Source organism: Barbus barbus (assembly GCF_936440315.1).
Source record: "Barbus barbus genome assembly, chromosome: 3".
Classification (NCBI taxonomy): domain Eukaryota; kingdom Metazoa; phylum Chordata; class Actinopteri; order Cypriniformes; family Cyprinidae; genus Barbus; species Barbus barbus.
The window spans coordinates 42453747-42478509 of record NC_136731.1 but is presented as its reverse complement, the minus strand read 5'-3'; the positions used below and the strand labels follow the sequence as shown (position 1 = coordinate 42478509).

The following is a 24763-nucleotide window of genomic DNA, read 5'->3' as shown; positions in this document are numbered from 1 at the left end:
CTCTGTGATTTTCATCAAAGCCATAGCTGTTGAGCGGGTGCTTCGAAACCCAAACTGATTATCATGTATCAAAGAATGTTTTTCAACAAAAAGCTTCTCCAGAATTTTTGAAAATTGAGAAAGCAAAGATATAGGCCTATAATTTGTAAGACTATGCCTATCGCCAGATTTAAAAAGGGGAATAATTTTGGCCACCTTCATTTTATCTGGAAAGGAACCTGTATAAAAAGACAAGTTGATTATATATTTTAATGGTCTAATAATACAACATATAGTTTCTTTGACAATATACATATCTAAGCCATCACTATCACATGAATGTTTACTTTTTAATTTAGAGACAGTAGAAATAATTTCACTATATCATTATATCGCTCACCTCCTTCCTCAGCACACCAAAATTTTCAGCCGTTTCAGTTCGAAATAATTTGAGTTCCTTCAGTATTTCTGAAGTATTATCGGCGCTACCAGCGCCCTTTCCATCCAGGCAGATTTGGTTTGCTGGCGCGATATCCAACAACTCGCCTCGTCTTTGATTTGGTTATTTGGCGCTCCTTTTTTTCTTTTTCTTTAAATGATAACTTAATGGTTCAAGTCATAATACATTTTATCTGAGTCCGCAAGCAGTAGTCAGTCTTTAAGGTTTAAGCTCAGATCCTGACAGCAGACTGCAGTTTGTCCTTCATTGTAACAAACAAAGTGTAGAGACGATGTAAATAATAGATTCAGTGCAGTGTAGAGAGCTTCATTCACTGAAATAGAAGTTTGCGAGATCGCGATGAACTTAATGATTATAAAGAGTTTACAAATGTGAAATTGAATTTATACAACAGATTTATACATTATTGATTTTATTCAAAAGTCACAGCTGAGCCACTGCACATCTCCAAGCAAACACAGCCTGTTTCGATTATGAATGAATCTTTGTTTTTGAACAAATCTAGTGAGTCAATGATTCAATGATCCATTCATAAAGAGTCACTTGCTTCATTCCTTAATGAATCAGTCGTTTGAAGGAATCGATTAGATGAATGATTCAGTGACAGACAGTGACTTGCTGCCACCTACTGGGAGTTTCATTGTTAAAGTATACATTTTAATTGTTTAATGTTTCTATATTCAATCTCATAACATTGTTTTTATTAAACGAGTCTTGTTAAAATGTAAGTATTCCACATTTGTGCAAAGATTAATTGTTGATGCTGATTTCAGGTCTTCCTGATTGTATCTTATTATTTTAAATGAATTTATTCTTTAATTAATTTGTTTGTTTTTTTACAAAAAAAAAATATATATATTTTTGGCACAACATATGACATACATTTAATAAAGTTAAAATGGCATTACAAAGGTTAAAAAAACACTTTAAGGAGTGAAAAATCAGCTTATAATAGTAAGGTTAATTTCTGTCATTGATCAGAAGGTGTTCATCATTTATTTTTTATTTTTTTAAGTAGAAGCACTAGTGCTCCTGAAAAGAAACGTAAGTGTAGAGTCCTTAAGAATGTAATGTTACCTTTTAAAACCAATTGAAAAGTTTTTTGCAAAGTGTATTTTAGTATAGCCTATCTATAGATGTTATTTTAGGCAAGTCATGATGATTTGAGAAGGCTGAATTGATCAAACATGGCTATGATCGTTACTTTAAGAAAGAGAAAGAAAAAAATTTAGTTCACGAACAAAAAAATGCTCCAAATAAATTAACTTAATAAAAAAACGAAACGAAATATAATCACTTTGCCATTACATACAAAACTAATTTAATAGGTCGTCATGTGACACAGCAGCCACAATAGCACATATGTTCTTGTTTTATTTATTTTCCTTTTTACTCGAAACATTCCCAAATGCATTAATTATATCATGAAATATCTTGATTCTCACCTTTATGTTAGTTGATCTAGTGGGCGACGATCAAAGTATCCTAAATAATGTAATCTATTAACTAATAGCTAGCATAAAACTAATATTAGCATAAAAACCTGTCTGTTTACTTAAGTAACAGATATGGGCTTCATGCAATAACATAGTTTTAATACGACTGACTTTATATTTAATGTGAATTTTACATTGAACGTTAATATGAATTAAACATTGTAAGCTAGGCTACTGATCATAACACTTTAATTTTACAGAAAGAGAGCGAAGAACATTTACATTATCAAAGAACATTCAAGCATTCTCAAAAACTGCCATTAAAATGATTGAAACTGTGAAATGAATATCTTACAGATTCATACACGCATCTGCACTTTATTGTTTCTAACAGATAATAGAAAACACCGATGACTCATCTGAACGCCTCTGATTGGTCACTGCATTCACGAGCTCAACAGAATCGTGTGTGATTGGTTGTAATGTAGCGCTGTAAACACGCGTCTGTCTCTGGCTCTGCTCCAGCCAGCGAACACAGAATTGAATCTAGTAGCTGATCATATGAAGCGCTGAACGATTTAATCACTCCGGTGTGATTGTATCAAATATAGAAAATATTATTTGGCAATTTTTTTGTCTTTTGGAAGCTGCATTCAAAATCACGTGTCCCTCACTTTCAAATACTGATTTAATGACTTATACTGACAGGGGGCAGTCGTGGCCTAATGGATAGAGAGTTGGACTTGTAACCCGAAGGTCGTGGGTTCGAGTCTCAGGTCCGGCAACCGCGACTGAGGTGAGACCCTTGAGCAAGGCACCGAACCCCTCAACTGCTCCCCGGGCGCCGCATTGATGGCTGCCCGCTGCTCCAGGTGTTCCTGGATGGGTTAAATGCAGAGAACGTCCCTTTCCCCCTTCCCCTTTTTCCATCGCTCCGCGTAAACATTACCATGTCACGGCCTGTTAAGAGGTTGTTTTTACAGAACATTTATAGTTAATAATAGTCTACTGTTAATAATAGTTAATAATAGGCTGAATCTGAATTACCTTTTTATATTAGAGACTCTGTATGTTGTCACTTCGAAAAAATCAATGAACCCCCCCAGCGAAAATAATAATATTTACAGATGACTGAACTATATGTCGCGGTCTTCGCTCCGAGCGGGATTCGAAACGCAGTCTCCGGCGCGGGAGGCGAGCGCTCTAACCAGGAGGCTAAAGTCCACGGCCCGCCACTTCAGATCGGGGTACGTGGGGGACGTGTCCCCCCCACTTTTTATAAAAAGTGAATTCGTCCCCCGCACTTTTTCATTGGACAGTTGTGTTCTCGACATGTTGAGGATTTAATGGAGCAATGTATATAAATGCAGAATAATAAAAAATTCAAAGAGACAAGATAATTTATACATTACGTTTACGTTTCCATGGCAATCAGTCACTCAGTTTGTGACGTCACGACATGCCCAGGCTGGGCTCGCGCCCGCGGTCCCGCGCTGTATCCATCATTAGAGGTCGAGATGAGTTCAAAGCGGCAAGAAACTCTTCACTCCTTTTTTACGAAGAAGTCAAGCAGCGTAAGTTGTCATGTGGGATCCGAATAGTGTTGCACAATGTTGAGTGACTCTGCCTATTGCTCTTGTTGAATAAATAGCAAGTTTTGATGTTCATTATATGGAGAAAAAAAAAAACTGCCTGGATTTATTTTAACACGTATGTATGTTATCAGAACCCTTCAAATAGGAATAAAGATAATGTTGAAGTGAGATTTTACAGCGTTTGCAGCATTGTGACACTCTGCCAATTCTACATGATGTATTTCAGTCAAACATGCAAGCTCTGACGATCCGATACAGGACCGATCTTAATGTAGGGATGCTCTGTCATTATTGCACTAATTTGACGTTTTTATCTGTTGTCAAGAATGAACAAGAAACAGTCAGCCTATAGGTTTGTTAGAGCAGAATTAGGACGACACACAGTGACAGGTGAGAAGAGGGGCTTTTAACACCTGGCTGTTTTTACATTGTATAAAATCTATTAATACACAAGTGTTTGTAGGATTATATATGGACCAATCATAGAAAACACATAATTAGTCAAATATAGAAAAATAAAAAATAACATTAGTATGATGAATTACTTCTCAGCTATCATTTGTAACTACAGTATGTAATTATTAGCTTGCATATTGGTTGTTTATTAGTACTTAAGCACATATTAATTCTGTATTCTTCATGACCATATTCTGCATCCCATAATCCTAAACTTAACAACTACAACGACTACCTTACAAGCTATTAATAAGCAGTAAATGAAGAGTTTATTGAGGCAAAAGTCATAGTTAATAGTGAATATGTGTTCCCCATTCTAAAGTGTTAAAAAATAATTTAGGATACAAATGATTGGTTATTGTCCAGCAGTATATTTAATTAGTTATTTTCTTCTGTATGTCACTATTCCCTGTATGTACATGTTTCAAACAGTACTTTATTTGCTGTAGACAGAGGCAGAAGTGAATTCAGAGTTGAGAGTGAATGAGGCAGACAGTTTCAGTGAGGCTTCAGAGGTAAAGATTATTTACAGCATTGTCTATGATAAGATATTTCTTATACTTTCTTATACTTTACTAACATACACTAATCAGACTAATGTATAATAGAACAGAACAGAATAAACAAGTATGTGAATGTGCAAGTATCCATTACTGTGTGCCATGTACTGTACATACAACACTCACAAAATACAATCTGAAATATGTAAACAATAGTACCCTTATAAGGACATCTCTGTAACTTATACTCAAAAAGGTGCATATTAGTACATTAGAGTACCAATATGTACCGGAATGTACAACTATAAAACTATTTGGGGTAAATAAGGTACAAAGATGTGCTTTTAATGGTACTGTCCCAGTGACAAGCTGTTGTATTTCTTTCTTTTTCTTTTTTCTATCTTTCTTTCCTTCTATTTTACAATCATATATAATAATATAATCATAAAGCATATTAAGCAAAAAGGTTTTATTTTTTATTTAAAAATAAAACCTGTCAATTAGACAAGGGTTAACTGAAAAAAAACAACAAAAAAAAAAACAGGTATAACACTAGACATTCCGCCCCCCCCCCCACTTTTGAAATGATGGCTACGCCCCTGGTTCAAACATATGTACATGCAACTATACAGATATACGAATGAGGACATTGTAAAAAAATAAAGAAACAGATAGATAAAGTGGCATAAGGCACATGGCAGAGAGAGTGCAAACCAGTTAAATAAAACAAAACTGCAGATATATGTATAGAGTGCTCTTTGTAAATTCTGGGATTGAACTGGAGTTTCGAACCATACTCCTATTAAAGGAGCCATGCAAGACCGGCTGCCGCCGCTGATATTCCCGAGTCACTCTTAGCCACTCGTGCTGCCAGCTTGGTCAGTGGTCCACTCATTACACTCATTACATTGCACTCATTTATGCATATTTGAAAAGTGTTGTTTTGTTTTAGTTGGTTTTGCTCAATTATTTAATTTTTTAAGTGGAATTGTAGTGTTTGAAGATTAAAACAAACTTGTCTAGAAAATAAAAACGTTACCTCATTAAAACAAAGAAAGTTACGTACTCTTCCTGTAGTTTGTATTTGTTTTGTCTTCCTCTTGTTTGTATGTAGCGGATGCTTTGGTTGTCCGTTGCTATCTGGGATGAATATAAAAATGTGGCAGGTATAGGCTAATATACTTGTCTGGCGCCCGAACAACAATAACTGATTGTTTTTTTTCCAGTGAGGCTTTCGGTCTGAGTCGAGTAAAGACTGAGTGCAACCCTAGTCGTCGACGAGAAGTGGGTTTGCAGATAGGACTCTGCGTCATCACGCGTGTGACCGGGGTTCGATTCCCGCTTCAGACATTTTTTTTTTTTTGTGTGCGTTTAACCTTTGTTATATTTTGGGACAAGACGACCTCCGTTACAAGGGAAAACAGCCATAATGGCATTTACCTGTTGTCTGCAGCACAGTCTTCTTTTCTCAGCCTCTGTGATAACACTACTCAGACCTCAAATAGTGCCGAGTCAATTCCCATGTCTCACCAGTAGATGGCGCCCGCAGCTGAATCATCCATTCATTGATTTTAGAAGCGCTCGTCCACGGCATAAGACAGGCACAAAATTAATTGTAAATTGACTATTAGGGTTTATAAATCATTTCCGTGACAGAGTTCAAGATAAAACCTTCAATCTTACTACTGGAGTTGCCCGTATCAAATGATTATTAAACAGCAAGCAAACTATGCAAAAGCGGCAGTTCCGGTGCACAGTGTCCGAATTCACTCACTCGTTTTCATTCACTCCTTCAAGTGAACTATATGAGTGGACTAATGTAGGGAATAGTGAATGAGGGTATAGGGGGCGATTTCGGATACAGTTTCCAAATGGCATAACCTAATGATGTCATGTAGATAGAGAAGTGGTTTAAGCACTGAGCCCTGATTGAATATTTAATTATTAATATTTATGTTTGATTCAAGGGCTTAAGTTTCCCTGTGTTAGTTTTGAGTGAATTATGTTTAACCTTAAGACATCCTGATGGTCTGTCTGACTTTTTTTAACAGTTTACACAGAGAGAAACTCAAACTCTTCTGTCTGGAGGACAAACAGCCTGTGTGTTTAGTGTGCAGAGATTCACAGAAACACGACAATCACAAATTCAGACCCATCAGTGAAGTGGTTTCATCATACAAGGTAAGACAAATGTCTAATCTCATATATAAAGAACAATAAATAGTCGTATATATCATTGTATTTGTGTACTCAGTATTTTAATATCAGGTGTTCGTACTCTGGCCCTTGAGGTCCAATTTCCGGCCCAATTCTCTTAGAAGCTGGTGTTTTATATATTTAATGTTATTCAATTCTAGGAAGAGCTCAATACAGCACTGCAGTCCTTACAAGAGAAACTTAAACTCAACGAAAACATTAAAGGAAATTGTGAAGAAACTGTTCAAAACATCATGGTGAGAAAACCGAACAACTTTGTGATTTCTTAAGACATTCAAACCTTTAGATTCAAAAATCTTGCCAAAAATAAATGCAGTGTTTTCAGTCATTTGACTGGTGGTGTAGGTGATGTTTTTGGTGCTGATATTTGTTCATTCATATGATTGACGTGAATATGTTTTGATTTCAGTCTCAAGCTGAGCACACAGAGCGTCAGATTAAACAGCAGTTTGAGAAGCTTCATCAGTTTCTCAGAGATGAAGAAGAAGCTACAATCACTGCACTGAGGGAGGAAGAGGAGCAGAAGAAGAAGAAGATGAAGGAGAAGCTGGAGGAGATGGACAGACACATCTCAGCTCTTTCACACACAATCAAAGACATGGAGGAGATGATGAAAGCCAGTGATGTCTGCTTTCTAAAGGTCTGATTTCTGATCATAGATTGATTGATTGATTGAGCCGTAGATGATAAATGGTGTGTTTGTTCTGCAGGAGTTTCCAGTCTCAATGGAAAGGTGAGTGATCTGCTGGTGTCTCTGGTCTCTCTGTTTCTGATCCAAATCCACTTTAGTTCTGATCCTGAATGTTCTTCCAGAGTCCAGATCTCATCACAGCCGGATCCACAGATGCCTTCTGGAGCTTTGATTGATGTGCCACGATACTTGGGCAACCTGTCCTTCAGAGTCTGGAAGAAGATGCAGGACATCGTCCACAACAGTGAGTCTGGAGAACATCTGTGCTCTTACACATACAGTTTATCAAGACAAAAAAAGTACTAGTTATGGTGTATAATTAATATTATCAACTCTTTTTGAGAATATTTCTCATCGAATCAACACACATACAGAATTTTTACAGCTACAGTTTTTAATTTCAACAGCTCTGATTGTTTTATTCTTATTTAAATTTTCTCTTGATTAACACAAGTGTTTGAATCACACATTTAATGTTTGTATTTGATGGCATTAAGCACTTATAATAAAAAAAATAGTGTGTAACTAATAGCACTGACAGTGATCAGAGGAAAATATCTGATGTGTTTGATCAATAGGATTAATTTTCATAATTCATAATAATCTGTGTTTGGTTCACTCTTGATCATTATATGAAGATCAGAATAAAGGCATCTGTTGATTGTATCTCATCAGCTCCTGTGATTCTGGATCCAAACACAGCTCATCCAGATCTAGTCCTGTCTGAGGATCTAACCAATGTAAGTTGGAGCTTGATCAATCATCTATTCATGTGTTTTGGGATCAGAGGGTTTTAACTCAGGAACACTGTCACGGTCTGTTTTGGTTTAGTTGCTCTGTTCTCATTAGTGTTCGCTTATTAGTTTTTGATTAATGACTCCACCTGTTTCTGTTTTTCCTGATTACGTTCACTGTTTATAAGTCCTGTGTTCTCCCCTGATTCCTGGTCCGCTATTAATGTTGTTTTGGATTCTGTGAAGCTGTATGTTGGATTTACTCCTGGGTTCTTCATTAAATACCCCACTTGACTGTGTTTCTTCGTCATGCGCTTCTGTATACCAGCTCACACGTAACACACACACTGCCGGGATGTGGAGGTTAAAGTGTGTTTATGCTGGAGTAACTACAGCATCAAACCAGAGGATCGGATGTGATTTTTGCAATACTGATGTCTGGAAAGTGTTCCAGACTAATAATCAGTTTTGCTTTACTGTTAAATAGAAGCTTGAGAGGGTGAGAGTCACTCAACAGTCATGAATTCTGTGTTTGAAACTTATAATTATGACACATGGATGTGTTTTTTATATATATATATATAAAAATAATGGGGGAATGGCTCTCCAGCTGTAAGTTTTGTCCCATACCTGATGAAATTTAGCAACAACTCTAGCAATTTTACAAACAAATGTCCATGACAGGTTGTGAGAATTGCTGCTTGAACTTTCAAAGAGATTTTGCTCATTTACTGACAGATCTGTAGTTGTGCTGAGCTCATGTGTCTGCTGGTGTCTCTCTGCTGTGCTGTCCATTATTCTCATCTGTCTGTCTGTGTAGGACTCTCTGGATGACCTTCTTCCCAACGATGAGGAGACGCAAACTAAAGAAAGTATGTGAATGTCACTGTTGAACCCTCAGCTGGGAGCTGTTGTTTTTCCTGTCACACTAACCCTAACATTGACCTCTGCAGTGCAGCACCAAAACAACAGTGCAGCTGCAGCCGCCACTCAGCAGGTTGGAAATGAGCTCCCAGCCCATTTCAGAACCATCCATAAATTGGTGATTAAGTATGCATCTCAGGGCCGGTACGAAGTGGCGGTGCCAATCTGCAAACAGGCTCTGGAGGAGCTGGAGAAAACCTACGGACACGACCACCCCTTTGTGGCCACCATGCTCAACATTCTGGCGCTCATGTACAGGTGAGAAAGTCCTTCTTTGCTGTGTGAGGATGAGGAGTGTGTTTGTCATGATGTGAAGAAATGCAGCTTCACATTCTGGATTAACAATGTTTCAGCAGCGATGCATATGAGAGCATTACAGGGATTGGTTACTTTTTATTTTAAGGTACGTGTCCTTGTTGCAGTGTAATTATACATTTAAGTACTGAGTATTATTAATTAACTACATGTACTTACTATATGGTTAGGATTAGGGTTTCGTTTAGGGTAACTTGCATGTAATTATGCATAAGTACAAACATGTGTGACAAAGACACATTAAAATAAAGTGTTGCCCAGGGATTTTATGACTGTTACAAAAGCTCAGGTGGCTTTGATAGTGGCTTGTCCAATCAGAATTCAGAAACAGAAGCATCAGTTACATATGATTGCATCATACATCTGTCATTGGATGACGTCTGTCTGTCTGTCTGTATGTCTAAGGGATCAGAATAAATATAAAGAAGCTGCTCACCTGCTGAATGACGTTCTCTCCATCAGAGAAAAGACACTCGGCAAAGACCATCTTGCCGTAAGTGACATCACTTTTTAGTCTTTACAGGCATATCCATGAGTTCCTTTTACAAATGTAGATCCCTAATTCCCACAACAGAAACTACAGCAAAAGTTTTTCTTGAAATAAATATTGATTTGAGCAGTTGATGGGAAATTATTTACTGTGATCTGAGTAAGAGAAGAAAGTATATTTCTGTTTGAAAGATGTATTAGATATTATGAAGATTTTTAAATATACCTCAAAATAATTTGATTAACATTGTATGTGTTTATTAATTACCAAAGCAAAGGATGATGAAAAGATGCAGACTTCTTTTAAAAGCACGTCACTTGTCTCAGAATTTGGTGAATGTTAAATATTATTTATTAAGCTCTAAGATACAGGCATCACATGGTCATCTGGATTTTCTCCTGCACTATAAAGGTGAAATGTCATACTGTATCCTGTCAGGACTGGTGCTGTGTATTTCAGGTGGCATCCACTCTCAGTAATCTGGCTGTGCTCTGCGGGAAGAGAGGCAAGTATAAGGAGGCTGAGCCATTGTGTAAACGAGCGCTGGAGATCCAAGAGAAGGTCAGCGAAGGTCATGTCACCACATCATCACCAGTTTCATCCATACATAAACGTCATATTGAGCCTCTAGTAATTATGAGGGAGAATGTTGAGATTAGCGGTGTAAACATTCTTCAAAAGTCAATCTGTGCACCAGCAAAGACAAGACAAATGATCAATGAGCTGGCTGACCGGCTGTGCTGAGCTACCCTGTGAAAATTCATGGTCACTTTTAGCTAAATCTGACACAACCTTAGGTTATTTCGGGGACTAGATAATAAACATAATAAATTCTGCATGTCATTTTTACTTCAATATCATTATTTATTTTATTTTATGGATATAATTTAGATGATTAGGACCCTGACATTAAGCATGAATATTGATTTGAAGTGTAAAATATTTTGTCACGTTAGAAGAAAAATAGTGTGGGAAATTAGCAGATGTATAGTAATAGTCATTATACACTGACCACATAAATGAAGGGACACTATTAATCTGTTTGTCTGTCTGTCATTCAGTTGCTGGGGAAAGATCGTCTCGAAATAGCGAAGCAGTTGAATAATCTGGCAGTTTTGTGTCAGAATCAGGGCAAGTATGAGGAGGTGGAGCGTTATTACCACAGAGCTCTGAAGATCTACGAATGCAAACTCGGCCCGAACGACCCCAACGTGGACAAAACTAAGAGTAACCTGGTTAGTTTGTCAAACTGCTGATCTGCTGGAACATACCATGAGGTTCTGTATATGATATTGGAACACTTGTACTTGTATATGATATTGGAACACTTGTACTTGTATATGATATTGGAACACTTGTACTTGTATATGATATTGGAACACTTGTACTTGTATATGATATTGGAACACTTGTACTTGTATATGATATTGGAACACTCCACATTAGCATTTTCAAGTGTTTTCCCGTGGTTTCACATCCACACTGAAATGTCAGAAAACGCAAAATTCTCCTTGCTGCACATGCATAAAACCTAAAAAAGCTCACTGAGTTGATACAGACGAAACAGACACAAAGCTCTTATGCTATATTTCTGGCAGGATCATTTTATTTAGCAAAATATCTCACCATTCACTGACGCATCCAGGTATCACTCACTCACCATTATATGTTTGGTCTAAAACATAACTGCCCTGATATTGATATGAAAAGTGTACAAAGTAATATCTTTAGCAACAGTGTGAAACACTGTTCACACACACGCGCACAAGATGTTTGTCCCTATATACCCGTTGAATCATTAGTCCCATTTACTCTCTATAACTAACCTTCTACAGCAGTTAAATATATACCCCATCTCTTCACAGGCATCCTGCTTTCTCAAACAAGGCAAATATAAAGAAGCTGAGATTCTTTACAAAGAGATTCTGACCTGCGCTCATGAGAAGGAGTTTGGATCGGTGGATGGTGAGCTGTTTTTTGCCTTTATTTGAAAAGACAGCAGAGTAGAAACAGAAAGTGACTGGACATGGGGAAATGATCTGTAGCCGAGTCAGTATGTGGGAGTGCAGCCCACGCAGCTATTGCTATCATTTATAAATGAACTCAGTGTTGAGATGGTGTGTTCAAGCTAAGCTGAAACAGATGCTGCTGTATCTTTTGTATATGCATTTTTTAAATTACAATATTTTAAATAAAGTTGATGTTTATTGATGTGATAACTGCAAACATTTTAGATGAGAAGGTTTGAAGTGACATTTGCTCGTTACATTTCTTTTTGAAATGTGGCCCAATCATGTTTCCAGCTGGAAATAAACCCATTTGGATGCATGCTGAGGAAAGAGAGGAGATGAGCAAGGTGTGTGTTGTGAAGATATGTTACATGAGGGTTTGTGTTTTTGTCCGTCTGCTGTCACTCAAACTGTCTTTCTGCTGATTTTCAGGGGAAACACAGAGATAGCAGGCCGTACGAAGAACATGGAGGTGGATACAAAGCCAGTAAAGTCAACAGGTATCACACACACGCATCACATAAATCAGACAGACACTGATCACAAGCCACCTGATGCAATATTGTCACTGAATCCTCACGTAGACAAACAGACAGGAGGTTCTTTAGAAAGATGAATAGGTGAATCTCTAATAAATAAAGCAAGAAATTATATCCTGGAGAAAGAAAATGAAGCCTATTTAGGTCTTTTGCTCTGTTAGGTTATTCAGAGTTTTCATCAGTTTTTGTTCTCTTGGTTTCGTAACCTTCCTCACTGGAAATGTTTTGTTTGCAGACCGGTCATAAATATAATCTTGAGGAATCTAGCCGCTCTGCACCGTAGACAGGGCAAGATGGAGGCTGCAGACATGCTGGAGGAATATGCCCCTAGATCCTGCCAACAGGTACAGAGCCAACCTCACTTTTTATTTGTCTGCATGTCTTTTCCACTTATTATTTGAAGATGTCCTTGCAGCTCATTAGCTCTTTTTTTTTAAAATCTGCATATATTAAAGTCAGTACAGCTACTATGATATACATACACTTTACAATAAGAGTTTTATTCACATTACAGTGATGAACATTTTGGAGGGAATATATAAATAAATATGTGCTTCATTATCATTTTCTGCTGATTTTTTCATGCGTTTACATATGAGATGATCTATACTGGTTTAGTAAGAAATATGCTGCTGGGGTCTCAGCTGCTGCGGTGTAGGCTGATGGTAGTAGAGAGCAGGCTGTGGAGGTTGAGGTCGAAGTACAGGTCCAGGTCCAGGCTGAGGTCGAAGTACAGGTCCAGGGTGGTGGGGTGGGTACATAGTGGCTTGGCCATAGGGTGCAGTCCTGTGGGTAGGATTTGTAGAGTACTGCTCAGCCGAGCCTGGAGAGGTGATGTTTTGTGGTGCTGTTGGGGGAAAGCGTCTCACTGGCTGAAGAGTAGTGGCTGCTCTAGTGTTCTTTGGGAGGCTGCTAGGGGTTTCGGCCCAGGGCCACGTCTTTAAGAGTTTTGGCAAACACACGAACACTGTCTTTATGGAGGTGGACATTGTCGTAGAGATGGCAGAGGTCCAGTGTAGGATGATGTGCCAGGTGAACATTTGGCATTCCAGCACATCTACGTGAGATGTCTGCATTTACTCTTTGAATGGTGCGAGGATGGATGTCTGATCTGGGCAGGATGGTGGGGATGACTACTTTTGAAGTCGGGAAGGTTTGTGTTGCTTTTATGGCCACCCGTGTCACTGAATCTGCCACTCGCTCCTGCTGTGCCCGCAGGTCATTCGTGCCCACATGGATGATGATGTGGTTGGGTTCACCCAGATTTCCCCTGTTCAGTTGTTGTAGGGCAATATCTGTTTTTGGGCACCAGAGTTTTAATGTTTTGTGGCCAGGAAAGAGCTGTTTTTTATTGATGAATTTGCCATTTGAATCTATTAAGATGATGACTTCTGCATTCTGTGGGTCACTTCTTTGCTCTTGGGGGCCCTCGGGGGCTTCTGCCTGTGGTGCTGGACTCAGGTGATGGACTGTGGGCTGCTGTTGTCTTGTTGGTGGGAGAGCTGGGCCGCTGCTTGCAGGTGTGTGTGAGGCTCAGGTTTTGTATTTCTCCTTCTCGGAGCAGCAGCTCCTGCCTGACTGTTTTCAGTTCTTTATTCAGGGTCTCCCTATCTTGCTGCAGCTTGCATATCTCTCCTCTTAGCTCCTCGACACTAGCTTCAAAGTCTCGTGTGAGGTGATTGAGTTTATTTTCCAGGTGTTTTTTTTATTTTCGCTCCTTGTGTTTGTTTCTCAGCCTCTGCCAGAGCTTTTAGGTTGGTGAAGTTTGCCTGGACAGAGCTGAGACATACTTCAGTCCCCTGGAACATTATGGTACCATTATGGTAGATATTTACAGTTAGAAATGCCTTATCCGTGTCATTTTCTTCATAAATTTGAATTTGTCTGCCGTAGCAGATGCCTAGTTTTCTATAACTTTTGTAGTATTTACAGATGACCGTGTGCCAAAGATTGCAGTCTGTTGTGTAGATGAGCAGATTAGTGGCTCTGTCCCCTTTTTGTGAAACGTCTGCCATTAGGGTCTCTGGGTTGTTCTTCAGCAGGCTGTATTTATAGGCTTTCTTGTCTTTTGCGCTCCTGACAGTCTGTGGGTATGTGATGGAGTGGGAGAGGGGCTCTCCTGCAATAGCTTCCGTTGTTGTTGTTGTTTGATTTTTCTGTAACTGTCACTCTCAGATTGCTAGTTTTGCTAGTTTTCTATACTTTACGATATTTCAACTTAACTAAAATAACTTTTTTATTTCTGTCTCACTAATTTGTAATAGTGTTTCAGTGCTCTTTAGTTGCCTTGTTGAAGAAGCAGCAAAAAAAAATTCACAGCAATCACGGTCACCTTAATATTCCTCTCACTTTTTTCTTCGGTTTGATATGTTTTGTTAGGTCCGTTTCACTCTAGAGATCAAAGATTGCAAAAAATTTAGGAGCTCAAGTGGATCATGACTTTCCAGTTCTGTAACTCTCTCTCTCTCTCTCTCTCTCTCTCTCTCTCTCAGTGGATGCATACAATTTCCTGATATAAGTTAAGAAATTACTGTTAATGATTTTTAATCATAATCATCTATAATAAATCCTTAGACCTTTCTAAACAATTATAGTTATAGGCCTCCTGCATGTTAACAGGTCATGCTACAGTTTTATGTAATATATATTAATAATAATCATTATCAGTAATTATTATTTTAATGTTTTATTTAATTAACTATAATCAGAATTATTAATAGTCATATTAATATAAAAACAATTATGTGTAATTAGTTTATATTTTATTTATTTGTGTTTCATGTATATCTAGCCTATTTTCATTTTTCAAGCTCACTTGCACTTCAGTTTTTTTAATCTGTTTAAATATTTATATGTATGTCATATAAATGTCACTGGTGCACATTTGCAATAGAGCTACTGTATTGCATTTAAGTTCATGCATTTGACCAATGCTTTTATTCAAATCCACTTCCATTGCACTCAGGTTATATACATTTTATCTGTTCATTTCAATCTATGAAGTTAATTTATTAGCTAATGAAAGTAGCTAGCATATATAGAAAACAGAATATACTGTGTGTGTGAGAGAGCGAGACTAAGATAAAGGCTTTTATGTATCAGTTCTAATGCAACACACTCAGATGCTCAAGCTACTCTGTTCTGAATAGTAGCGCATGTTTATTAATTTCAAACTTATGAATGTGTGAGTGTGTGTAGGTTGTGCATTGAGTCTGTGTGTGTTTGTAGGATGACAGTGACTCAGTTGCACGCCTCAGAGATGTGCTGCGCAAGAGCAGTGAAGCGCTGGTAAAGAGACTACAAGACCGCAACACCAAGTACGAACACACACAACACACCAGGGCCGGTTCTAGACATTTGGAGGCCCTAGGCAAAATTCAATTTGGAGGCCACCCATCCCCAATAAAAAACACTTGAGACAAATATGATTCCTAACCTTTTTATTTATGCAACATTTCATTTTAAAATGTGTATATTTTACTTGTATAGTGCCAGTCAAAAGTTTGGGCACATTTTTGAACCGGTGTGTGAAACTCTCGGACGTATTTTAAAGATTCCCAAACTTTAAATATTTCACACACTTTTGAAAATCCAGCGTTTATTGTCCCTGATAAGCGCTCGTCGTCACATTTGTAAACACGACGGCTTTCTTCTTTAGTGAGGGGGTTTGGCGCCACGGAGTCTTTGTTTCCCGGCGGTCCGAAAATAAACGCGACACTCGCGTCTTAATTCAACCAGTGAGATGACTTCGACATTCCTGAAGTGTTTCCAGATAAGCGTGCCCCATGCATCAGACGTTTAGCCAGCGTAACGTCTGAGGCTGAGACTATGGAGGCCCCTCCTCAAAGCCCGAGGCCCTAGACAATCACCTGCTCTGTCTATAGCTAGTGCCGGCCCTGCAACACACATAATACACTGTGGCCAAGACTTTGTAAAATTTCATCCACAAGCAAATTGTCTGTCCAAATAATATTTGATTCAGCCTTTCACAATCATTTCTGTTTAATATACACAAGGATTTCTTTGGTCCAATGAGAGTTCGAGAGGCGCTATCTGATAAAACACCTTAAGTGACTGACAAACTGTAATGTTGTTTGTTGCTGCTGGTTAGGATAAACACTCCATGATTTACAAATAAATCTTTGTGTAATTAGTGCTAATACTTATAAATGAGCACATATTACAGAATGGCCCAATCAAAACATTTAGCATTTCTAGCAAGCATTAAAATGTTTTTATCAACCATTTCTCCATTTAAGGATTGTGAGCCGTGTCCCGGGCACCTATCAGCGTCGCCCTGGCAACGAAGGAGATCCACCTGCACGCAATCACCAAGGGCTGATCGGTCCCAGCTGAAGCGGATGAGGAGAGGACTACAAAAGCTGCACCCGAGAATACACGGGTGAGAAAGATCTCCAGACGACAGGCCGCTAATGTTGTGTCTCTTGTCCCTCCAGAAAGCGACTGACCGACCAGCCCGCCACCCGAGCACCGGACACCAAATCCCCTTGCACTCAGCCGGCCGGCGAACAGGTTCACGCAGCACCGAGGACGAACACCAGACACCTCTAGCACCTTCACGGTTCCTTCTGTTTATAAATAAACACACCCTCCGGGGCTTTAACTTTCACTGCAACCTGTCGTGTGATTCTTCAGCCCGCCACACTGGTGGAGAATGCGGGCAGATTGCTGAAGAATCACCGACGGCCACGACCATACTAAATCACCAACTTGTTTTTTTTTGTGCTTTTTTTCCCCCTCTGTTTTTTCGTCAGGCGGTGACTCCTTCCCCAGCCATGGAAGAACTCCTAAAACACCTGACGGAGATAAGCATTCGGCAGCAGCAAATTGTCGAGCATATGGCCACTCGGCAAGGAGAGACGGAGCGCGAAGTCGCCGCTCTCCGCTTCGCGGCTGCCCAGCGGGTTCCGCTACCGGACCCCCGCACTCAAGCCACCCAGCTCCTGCCGAAAATGACCGTCCACGACGACGTGGAACATTATTTGAGCATGTTCGAGTCCATAGCCACTCGAGAGGACTGGCCCCGCGAAGATTGGGCGCGGATACTGGCACCGTTGCTGACCGGGGAACCCCAGCAGGCCTATTTTTCCATGTCAGCGGGCCAAAAAGAATCATACGACGAGCTACGTAAGGAAATCCTGGCCCGCGTAGGCCTGTCTCCCATCGCCGCGGCCCAATTATTTCGATCATGGGAGTACAACAGTCGGTTGCCAGCCCGCGCCCAAGCCGCCGAACTCAACCGCCTCGCCCATCACTGGTTGCTCGCCGGGAACCCCAGCGCTGCCCAAGTGGCCGAACGCGTCGTCGTGGACCGGTATTTGCATGCCCTGCCACGGCCCCTTCGGCAGGCGGCCGGAATGCGGAACCCGCAGACCGTGGGAGATCTCGTCGAGGCCGTTGAGCTAGCAGAGACGACGCTGCGACGAGAGGCTGGGGAACGAGCACCGCCGTTTCCCCGGAGGGTGTACCAGGAGCGACGCACGCCAGAGGGCACCCAGCGCACAGCCAGCAGGTCAGCGGTTCCCGGCACGCAAGATGAGCCGATGCCCACCGAACCACCACCTTCGCCCAGTCGCGCCTGGCTGGCAGGCTGTGCCGTCCATCTGGAGCCGCCGCGAGACGCACCCCAGACCGAGGTTTTCATCAATGGCCATCCGTATACAGCTCTGTTGGACTCTGGTAGCGCGGTAAGCCTGGTCCAGTCTTCTATGTTTCCCCCGAGGTTGGGAACCAAAGCCCGCCTATCCATCACATGTGTCCACGGTGACACCCAGAGCGTACCTACCCGACAGGTGACCATCTCCGCGAGGACAGGCACATGGCCTCTGGAAGTAGGCGTGGTCAAAGATTTGCCCGTACCCGTACTGCTGGGGAGAGACTGGCCAGGCTTTGAACAACTGCTCGCCAAAGTCACCCAGCCTGCCAGCCCTGCCGGGAACCGCCAGAAGTGGAAGAAGCTCAGCCGAGGTCCCCGACGGCGCCCTGCCCTCCTAGCATCGGACAGCGCCAGAGATGGTGAGTCCCCCCCCCAAAGTTCTAACCTTTTTTATGATGTGTTCCAGCAGGTTAGGGGTGGGGGAAATTTTGTAAAGGAGCAGCTCGGGGACGATCGGCTGAAGCACTGCTGGAAGCAAGTAAGGGTGGTTGAGGGAAAAGAGGTCCAACCACCACCACACCCATCCCCACACTTCGTTGTCCAGAATGGCCTGCTGTACTGTGTCGCCCAGCGGAGAGGGGAGGAGGTAAAACTGCTGGTCGTCCCACGTACGAGAACACAGACGATCATCGAGCTCGCCCATTCCCATCCTATGGCTGGCCACCTAGGGGCGCAAAACACTACACAACGGATCCGAGACAGGTTCCATTGGCCCGGGATGGAGGCGGAGATCAAGCGGTTTTGTCAGGCTTGCCCGGACTGCCAACGGACGTCACCACAAACCCCTCCCCCAGCTCCGCTAATTCCGCTGCCCATCATCGAGGTGCCCTTTGAGCGGATAGGAATGGATTTAGTAGGGCCGCTGCCAAAATCCGCCCGGGGACACGAACACATTAGTCATCGTGGATTATGCGACCCGGTACCCCGAAGCCATTCCATTGCGCAAAGCCACGTCCAAGGCCATCGCCCAGGAACTCTTCCTGCTGTGCAGCCGGGTCGGCATACCCCGAGAGATATTGACCGACCAGGGCACCCCCTTCATGTCCCGGACGATGGCTGACCTCTGCCGCCTCCTCAAGGTAAAGCAGCTTCGTACCACCGTCTACCACCCTCAGACCGATGGGTTGGTCGAAAGATTCAATCAGACGTTGAAGCAGATGCTCCGTCGGGTGGCTGCGGACGACCGACGGGATTGGGACCAAATGCTGCCGTACGTCCTCTTCGGCATCCGGGAAGTCCCCCAGGCCTCCACAGGATTTACACCTTTCGAACTTCTGTTCGGGCGGCAGCCCCGTGGCCTGCTCGATGTCGCCAAAGAGGCCTGGGAGCAGCAGCCGACCACCCATCGGACCACGATCGAGCACGTGAGAGAGATGAGGGAAAGGATCGACCGCGTCATGCCACTCGTCCGGGAACACCTGGCTGCAGCCCAAGAAGCACAACGTCGTCGGTACGACCGGGCGGCCCAGCCACGGGAATTCCAGCCAGGTGATTACGTCTTAGTCCTCGTTCCAACAGCAGCATGTAAATTTCTCGCCAAGTGGCAAGGCCCGTATATCATCACGGAGAAAGTGGGGCCCGTGACTTACAGAGTACGCCAGCCTGGACGTAGGAAGGAAAGTCAACTGTACCACGTCAATCTCCTGAAGCGCTGGGAGGGAACGAGGACTCAGGTTGCTGCCCTAGCCACCACCTCTCCCGTGGTTGTTGACATCAGCCCCCACCTGTCAGCCGCCCAGAAGACGGAGCTCCAACATCTGGTCGGTCAATTCTCTGATGTGTTCTCCCCACGTCCCGGGCGGACCCGCATACTTCAGCATGACGTACGCACACCTCCAGGGACCATTGTGCGACAGAGGCCCTACCGAATCCCGGAGGCCCGGCGACACGCAGTTGAAGGGGAGGTTCGGGAGATGCTGAAGTTAGGAATCATCGAGCCCTCCCGCAGTCCCTGGTCCAGTCCCATAGTCATGGTCCCAAAACCGGACGGCACCCTCCGGTTCTGTAACGACTTTCGCCGCCTAAACGAGGTCTCCGAGTTCGATGGATACCCGATGCCCCGTGTCGACGAGCTGCTGGAGCGGCTGGGGAGAGCCCGGTTCATATCCACGCTCGACCTCACCAAAGGCTACTGGCAGGTGCCGTTAACGGAATCCACCAAACCGAAGACCGCCTTCTCCACCCCCAGTGGCCACTGGCAGTACCGGGTTCTCCCCTTCGGGCTGCACGGGGCTCCGGCTACCTTCCAACGGATGATGGACATCGTGCTGAGACCCCATCAGACTTATGCAGCAGCCTACATCGATGATGTCGTCATCCACTCGGAGACCTGGGAGGACCACCTGGAGCGGCTCCGGAAGGTACTTCTCGAACTGCGGCGGGCGGGGCTCACCGCCAACCCCAAGAAATGCCACCTTGCCCTACCTGAAGCAAAATACCTCGGTTTTCGGGTGGGCCGGGGCCTGATCCGTCCGCAGGAGGGGAAAGTGGCAGCCATTCTCTCGGCCCCGAGGCCCACCTCCAAAAAACAGGTACGGGCCTTTTTGGGGTTGGCCGGTTACTACAGATGCTTTATACCTAACTTCTCCTCCTTAGCGACAGCCCTGACAGACCTCACCAAGAAGGGACAGCCAGAGAAGGTGAGGTGGGGAACCCAGGAAGAAGAAGCGTTCAAAAGGGTAAAAGCGGCGCTCACGTCTGAGCCAGTATTGCGCGCTCCCGACTTTAACTGTCCCTTCTTATTACAGACGGACGCATCCGACACCGGGTTGGGAGCCGTGCTATCCCAGGTACAAGACGGTGAGGAACACCCGGTGGTCTACATCAGCCGAAAGCTGTCCACAACGGAACAACGGTACGCGGCGGTCGAGAAGGAGGCGCTGGCCGTCAAGTGGGCAGTCCTGGAGCTGAAATACTATCTACTGGGACGGAAATTCACCCTCGTCACCGATCATGCCCCGTTACAATGGATGGCCCGGGCCAAAGATACCAATGCCCGGGTGACACGGTGGTTCCTAGCGCTCCAGGACTTCCACTTTGACGTGCGACATCGAGCTGGAACCGCCAACGCCAATGCGGATGGACTCTCCCGCCTGTGGACAGCTTTCGCAGGTCTGTCAGGTGTTGTTCCTCCCCCAGCCCCCGCCTCCCCCCTCGCCCAGGGGACCAGGACGACGCTTAGGGGGGGGGAGTGTGAGCCGTGTCCCGGGCACCTATCAGCGTCGCCCTGGCAACGAAGGAGATCCACCTGCACGCAATCACCAAGGGCTGATCGGTCCCAGCTGAAGCGGATGAGGAGAGGACTACAAAAGCTGCACCCGAGAATACACGGGTGAGAAAGATCTCCAGACGACAGGCCGCTAATGTTGTGTCTCTTGTCCCTCCAGAAAGCGACTGACCGACCAGCCCGCCACCCGAGCACCGGACACCAAATCCCCTTGCACTCAGCCGGCCGGCGAACAGGTTCACACAGCACCGAGGACGAACACCAGACACCTCTAGCACCTTCACGGTTCCTTCTGTTTATAAATAAACACACCCTCCGGGGCTTTAACTTTCACTGCAACCTGTCGTGTGATTCTTCAGCCCGCCACAGGATGTAAGTGAAGGTTTTGTCAGTTTTAGTACATTTTTGGTGACAAATTTGTCCTTGAACTTGAGTTAAACACAGGTATGTTGCAAAGACACGTATCTATCACGTATGAATCATCATTCAGATTGCTCAGTAATGCTGGTTTATGTGAACATACAATTGAGTTGTGATCCTTCAGACCTATTTTATTGTTTTGTTTTATTTGTCATTGTATCTTTTTTTCTCTTTAGAGAATGAAAGCATGAGGCCTCACTGAACAATACGAGTGACTACTCCTGTTACAGCTCGTAATATAAATGACTTCCTGGACACATCATGTACCGTTGCATTCTCTAATGACCTATCATGTAATTACATATTCAACATTTACTTTTATGATATAAGATCTGGCTGTTACAGCTTCAGATACTGGTCCATACTTTGACATTTAATATCTTGTTTTGTGTATCTGTGTTTTGTTCTGATATTATATCTGTACAACAACAGCAGTTTGAATCTGTCCACAGCAAACTGCTTACAAATGTTTTCATTTTTTTTCATACTTTGAGCTTTCAGCCTTGTTGGTGTTGTGTACACAGTTGGGTTGTTTTTGTATGGTATAGCTGAATTCTATGGTATCTTCTGTATAAGGATACTCTATTTTTAAAGAAGTCTTATACATGCTGGTGCTTCTTTGCTTTAGCACATTGAGTAATTATTAATTAACAAGTGGGAGGCACATATGCAAGCTGTTGTAATTCCTACACCGTTCACCTGATTTGGATGTAAATACCCTCAAATTAAAGCTGACAGTCTGCAGTTAAAGCACATCTTGTTCGTTTCATTTGAAATCCATTGTGGTGGTGTATAGAGCCAAAAATGTTAGAATTGTGTCGATGTCCCAATATTTATGGACCTGACTGTATATACAGACCACATATCTCTGTCCCATGACAGATTTTCCAGCATCCCTCCTCCACCCCAACTCCTCACTCCTAACTATTCCTATCCTTGGGGATTTGGGGGAGTCCTAAATTTGGCCTAAATTTGGAGCTCGGAGTCCTCCCCTTGGGCAACATGCCATATATGCTTACCATTTGGTCAGCCTGATTGCAAGTGCAAATTCATGAAACTATATTATAACAACTACAACTCTTTACAAAAGGGTTTAATTATTATCACAGGGAGAGCTTGATTAAATTGTTCCCTTTTACTTGTTTCTTAGACAGTAATACCAAACACAACCAAAACTGTTAAAACTTAAAGATTCAAACAAAATAGTCCCAAGCAAGAAAGTTCATAAATAGGCTCGTTGGCTGCAACACACCAGTCCGTTAGTCCACAGGAAAGGAAAAATAAAAGCAAAATAATGATAGTACTTATCAGTCTGTCGTCTCAGTCCTTTTCTGCTTTAGGGTGGACAGCAAACCGAAAATCCAGATGAGAAAGAAAAAATCAAATGTCCCCAAAAAGAGAAAAAATATAATCCACTGGTTCAAGGCCCCACAAAAACAGGTTATCCTCCAGCTGAAAAAAAGGTCCTCAGAGTATAGTCCGAATCTGTATATCCCAGACCAGAGCGTGCACTTAAAAAAACAGCTCACGAGTCTAATACACCATGTCTTTTTTAAAAGAGATCATTTTGGACCATTGCTCTGGAGTTAAGGTAACAAAAGCATGCCACCTCACCACACATATCTTCTTTTAAAAATGGCCGCCCTTCCTTCCTTATAGGCAGGCCCATCATTATAAGAGTCCTTAGCAGCCAACAAAAATCCTCATAATTCCCACTCACACAAAATGTATATGATAATTTTCAAAATCAGCATCTCTTGCACATGAAAAAATAAATATTTAGGCATGGTAGTCATTCATATATAATGACCTTTTTAGATATTTACCCCTAGTGAGTAACTATCATACAGGCACAATATTTCACAACCAAACACACACGGATATGATGTGGGAAATAACATGCGTGAGAATGGATTTATTCCAGTCAAAAACAGTAGCCCACAAAATCTTGAAATCCAAGTTGTCTGTACACTGATTTGTAAAAAAAAAAAAAAAATGAACAAAGAAGAATACGAAGGAGAGAATGGCTGCTTGCTGATGTTCTGTTGCAGGTCTATTATGACTCCTCCCCCTGAACTTTCCCTTGCCCTCAATCTTGCTCTCTCATTGGCTGTAGGTCATTGCCGATGCCATTTTCAGTCAAAACACAATACGCACTGCTGGGCTGTGAATCCCGACAAGTCCAGATATTTAGCATGCCAAATATCTCTTGGCTATCTGCGATGCGTCTGTGCTTCTCTCAGATCACGTCTTTGATAACACAAACTGTGCAATTGTCACTCACGTAACAATTGACACTGATGGCCTTGCAGTTAATGACTACTGACATATAGTGCAACTGCGCCTCCTTTTCTGTTCCTGCCTCCCACTCTCTGTCATATGCTTTCCTGTCATATCTCCACTGTCATACAAACACTAAAGGCATAAAAGCTCTGAAAATCTAACTTAAAAAAAAATACAAAAAAACAACAACACAGATTTGCCTCCAATTTCAGGCATTTGTCTGCGTTTTCCACAAAACTGTCTGTGAGTGAAAATCGGGTCTAAAATCATGCTGTGTGAACCTGGCATTAATGTAATAAATGTCATTAATATCAGCAAGTTGCAGATAAGCCACTTCTTGTCAGAAGCCAATAGCAATTATTAACACAAAGGTTTAGGTCCCACCCCTGAGTGGCGAAACTGACTTGTGCATGAAGAATTTCAGCTCGTGTAAACAAAATCAAAAACACGGTTACATGTGTTAAAATTGCATTTGTTGAGCTACTGTATAGTAAACTGTTGATATGCTTAAGGTGCAAAGACGCTAGACGGTAACGTTACAGTATATTTGTGATTTTGCTGTAAAGCGAACAGCGGAGCTTCAGTAAACACGTGTTACACCCTGATAAAGGGGGAAAATAGACATTAATAAATGAAGACACGACTCGTGCTGTTGTCTCTACAGCATCACGAACAGCTGAAAGAAGTAGAAATACAAATATAGTCAAGTCGCGAATAGGATTTATGAGTAGCAGAAAAGAAAGTTAAGGCTTAGCAGAAAGGTTTAATAAATGCCAACTATCCACCAATAAGGATGAGGTTACACATTGACG

The 24763-nt window shown here is 42.4% G+C and overlaps 2 protein-coding genes across 2 annotated transcripts in view; both read left to right on the top strand.

The window, feature by feature from the left end:
- Positions 1–22944, top strand: part of LOC306858956 (uncharacterized protein) — a gene marked incomplete at its 5' end in the record, with an annotated part of 35965 nt that extends 13021 nt beyond the window's left edge. Inside the window, 11 exon segments of the mRNA XM_079399773.1 lie at positions 8889–8940; positions 9022–9250; positions 9713–9800; positions 10257–10358; positions 10859–11032; positions 11663–11762; positions 12101–12153; positions 12239–12306; positions 12581–12724; positions 15574–15662; positions 21845–22944. Coding sequence (XP_079255899.1) covers positions 8889–8940; positions 9022–9250; positions 9713–9800; positions 10257–10358; positions 10859–11032; positions 11663–11762; positions 12101–12153; positions 12239–12306; positions 12581–12724; positions 15574–15637 — 1074 coding nt within the window. The 3' untranslated portion in view covers positions 15638–15662; positions 21845–22944.
- LOC306850092 (E3 ubiquitin-protein ligase TRIM35-like) lies at positions 3016–8773 on the top strand (the record flags this gene model as incomplete). Its single annotated transcript, XM_079385533.1, has 8 exons — positions 3016–3122; positions 6478–6607; positions 6784–6879; positions 7053–7283; positions 7354–7376; positions 7457–7578; positions 8010–8074; positions 8753–8773. 8 exons carry the CDS (start codon positions 3016–3018, stop codon positions 8771–8773), a joined length of 795 nt encoding a protein of 264 aa, XP_079241659.1.
- Positions 22945–24763: the final 1819 nt, after the last annotated feature.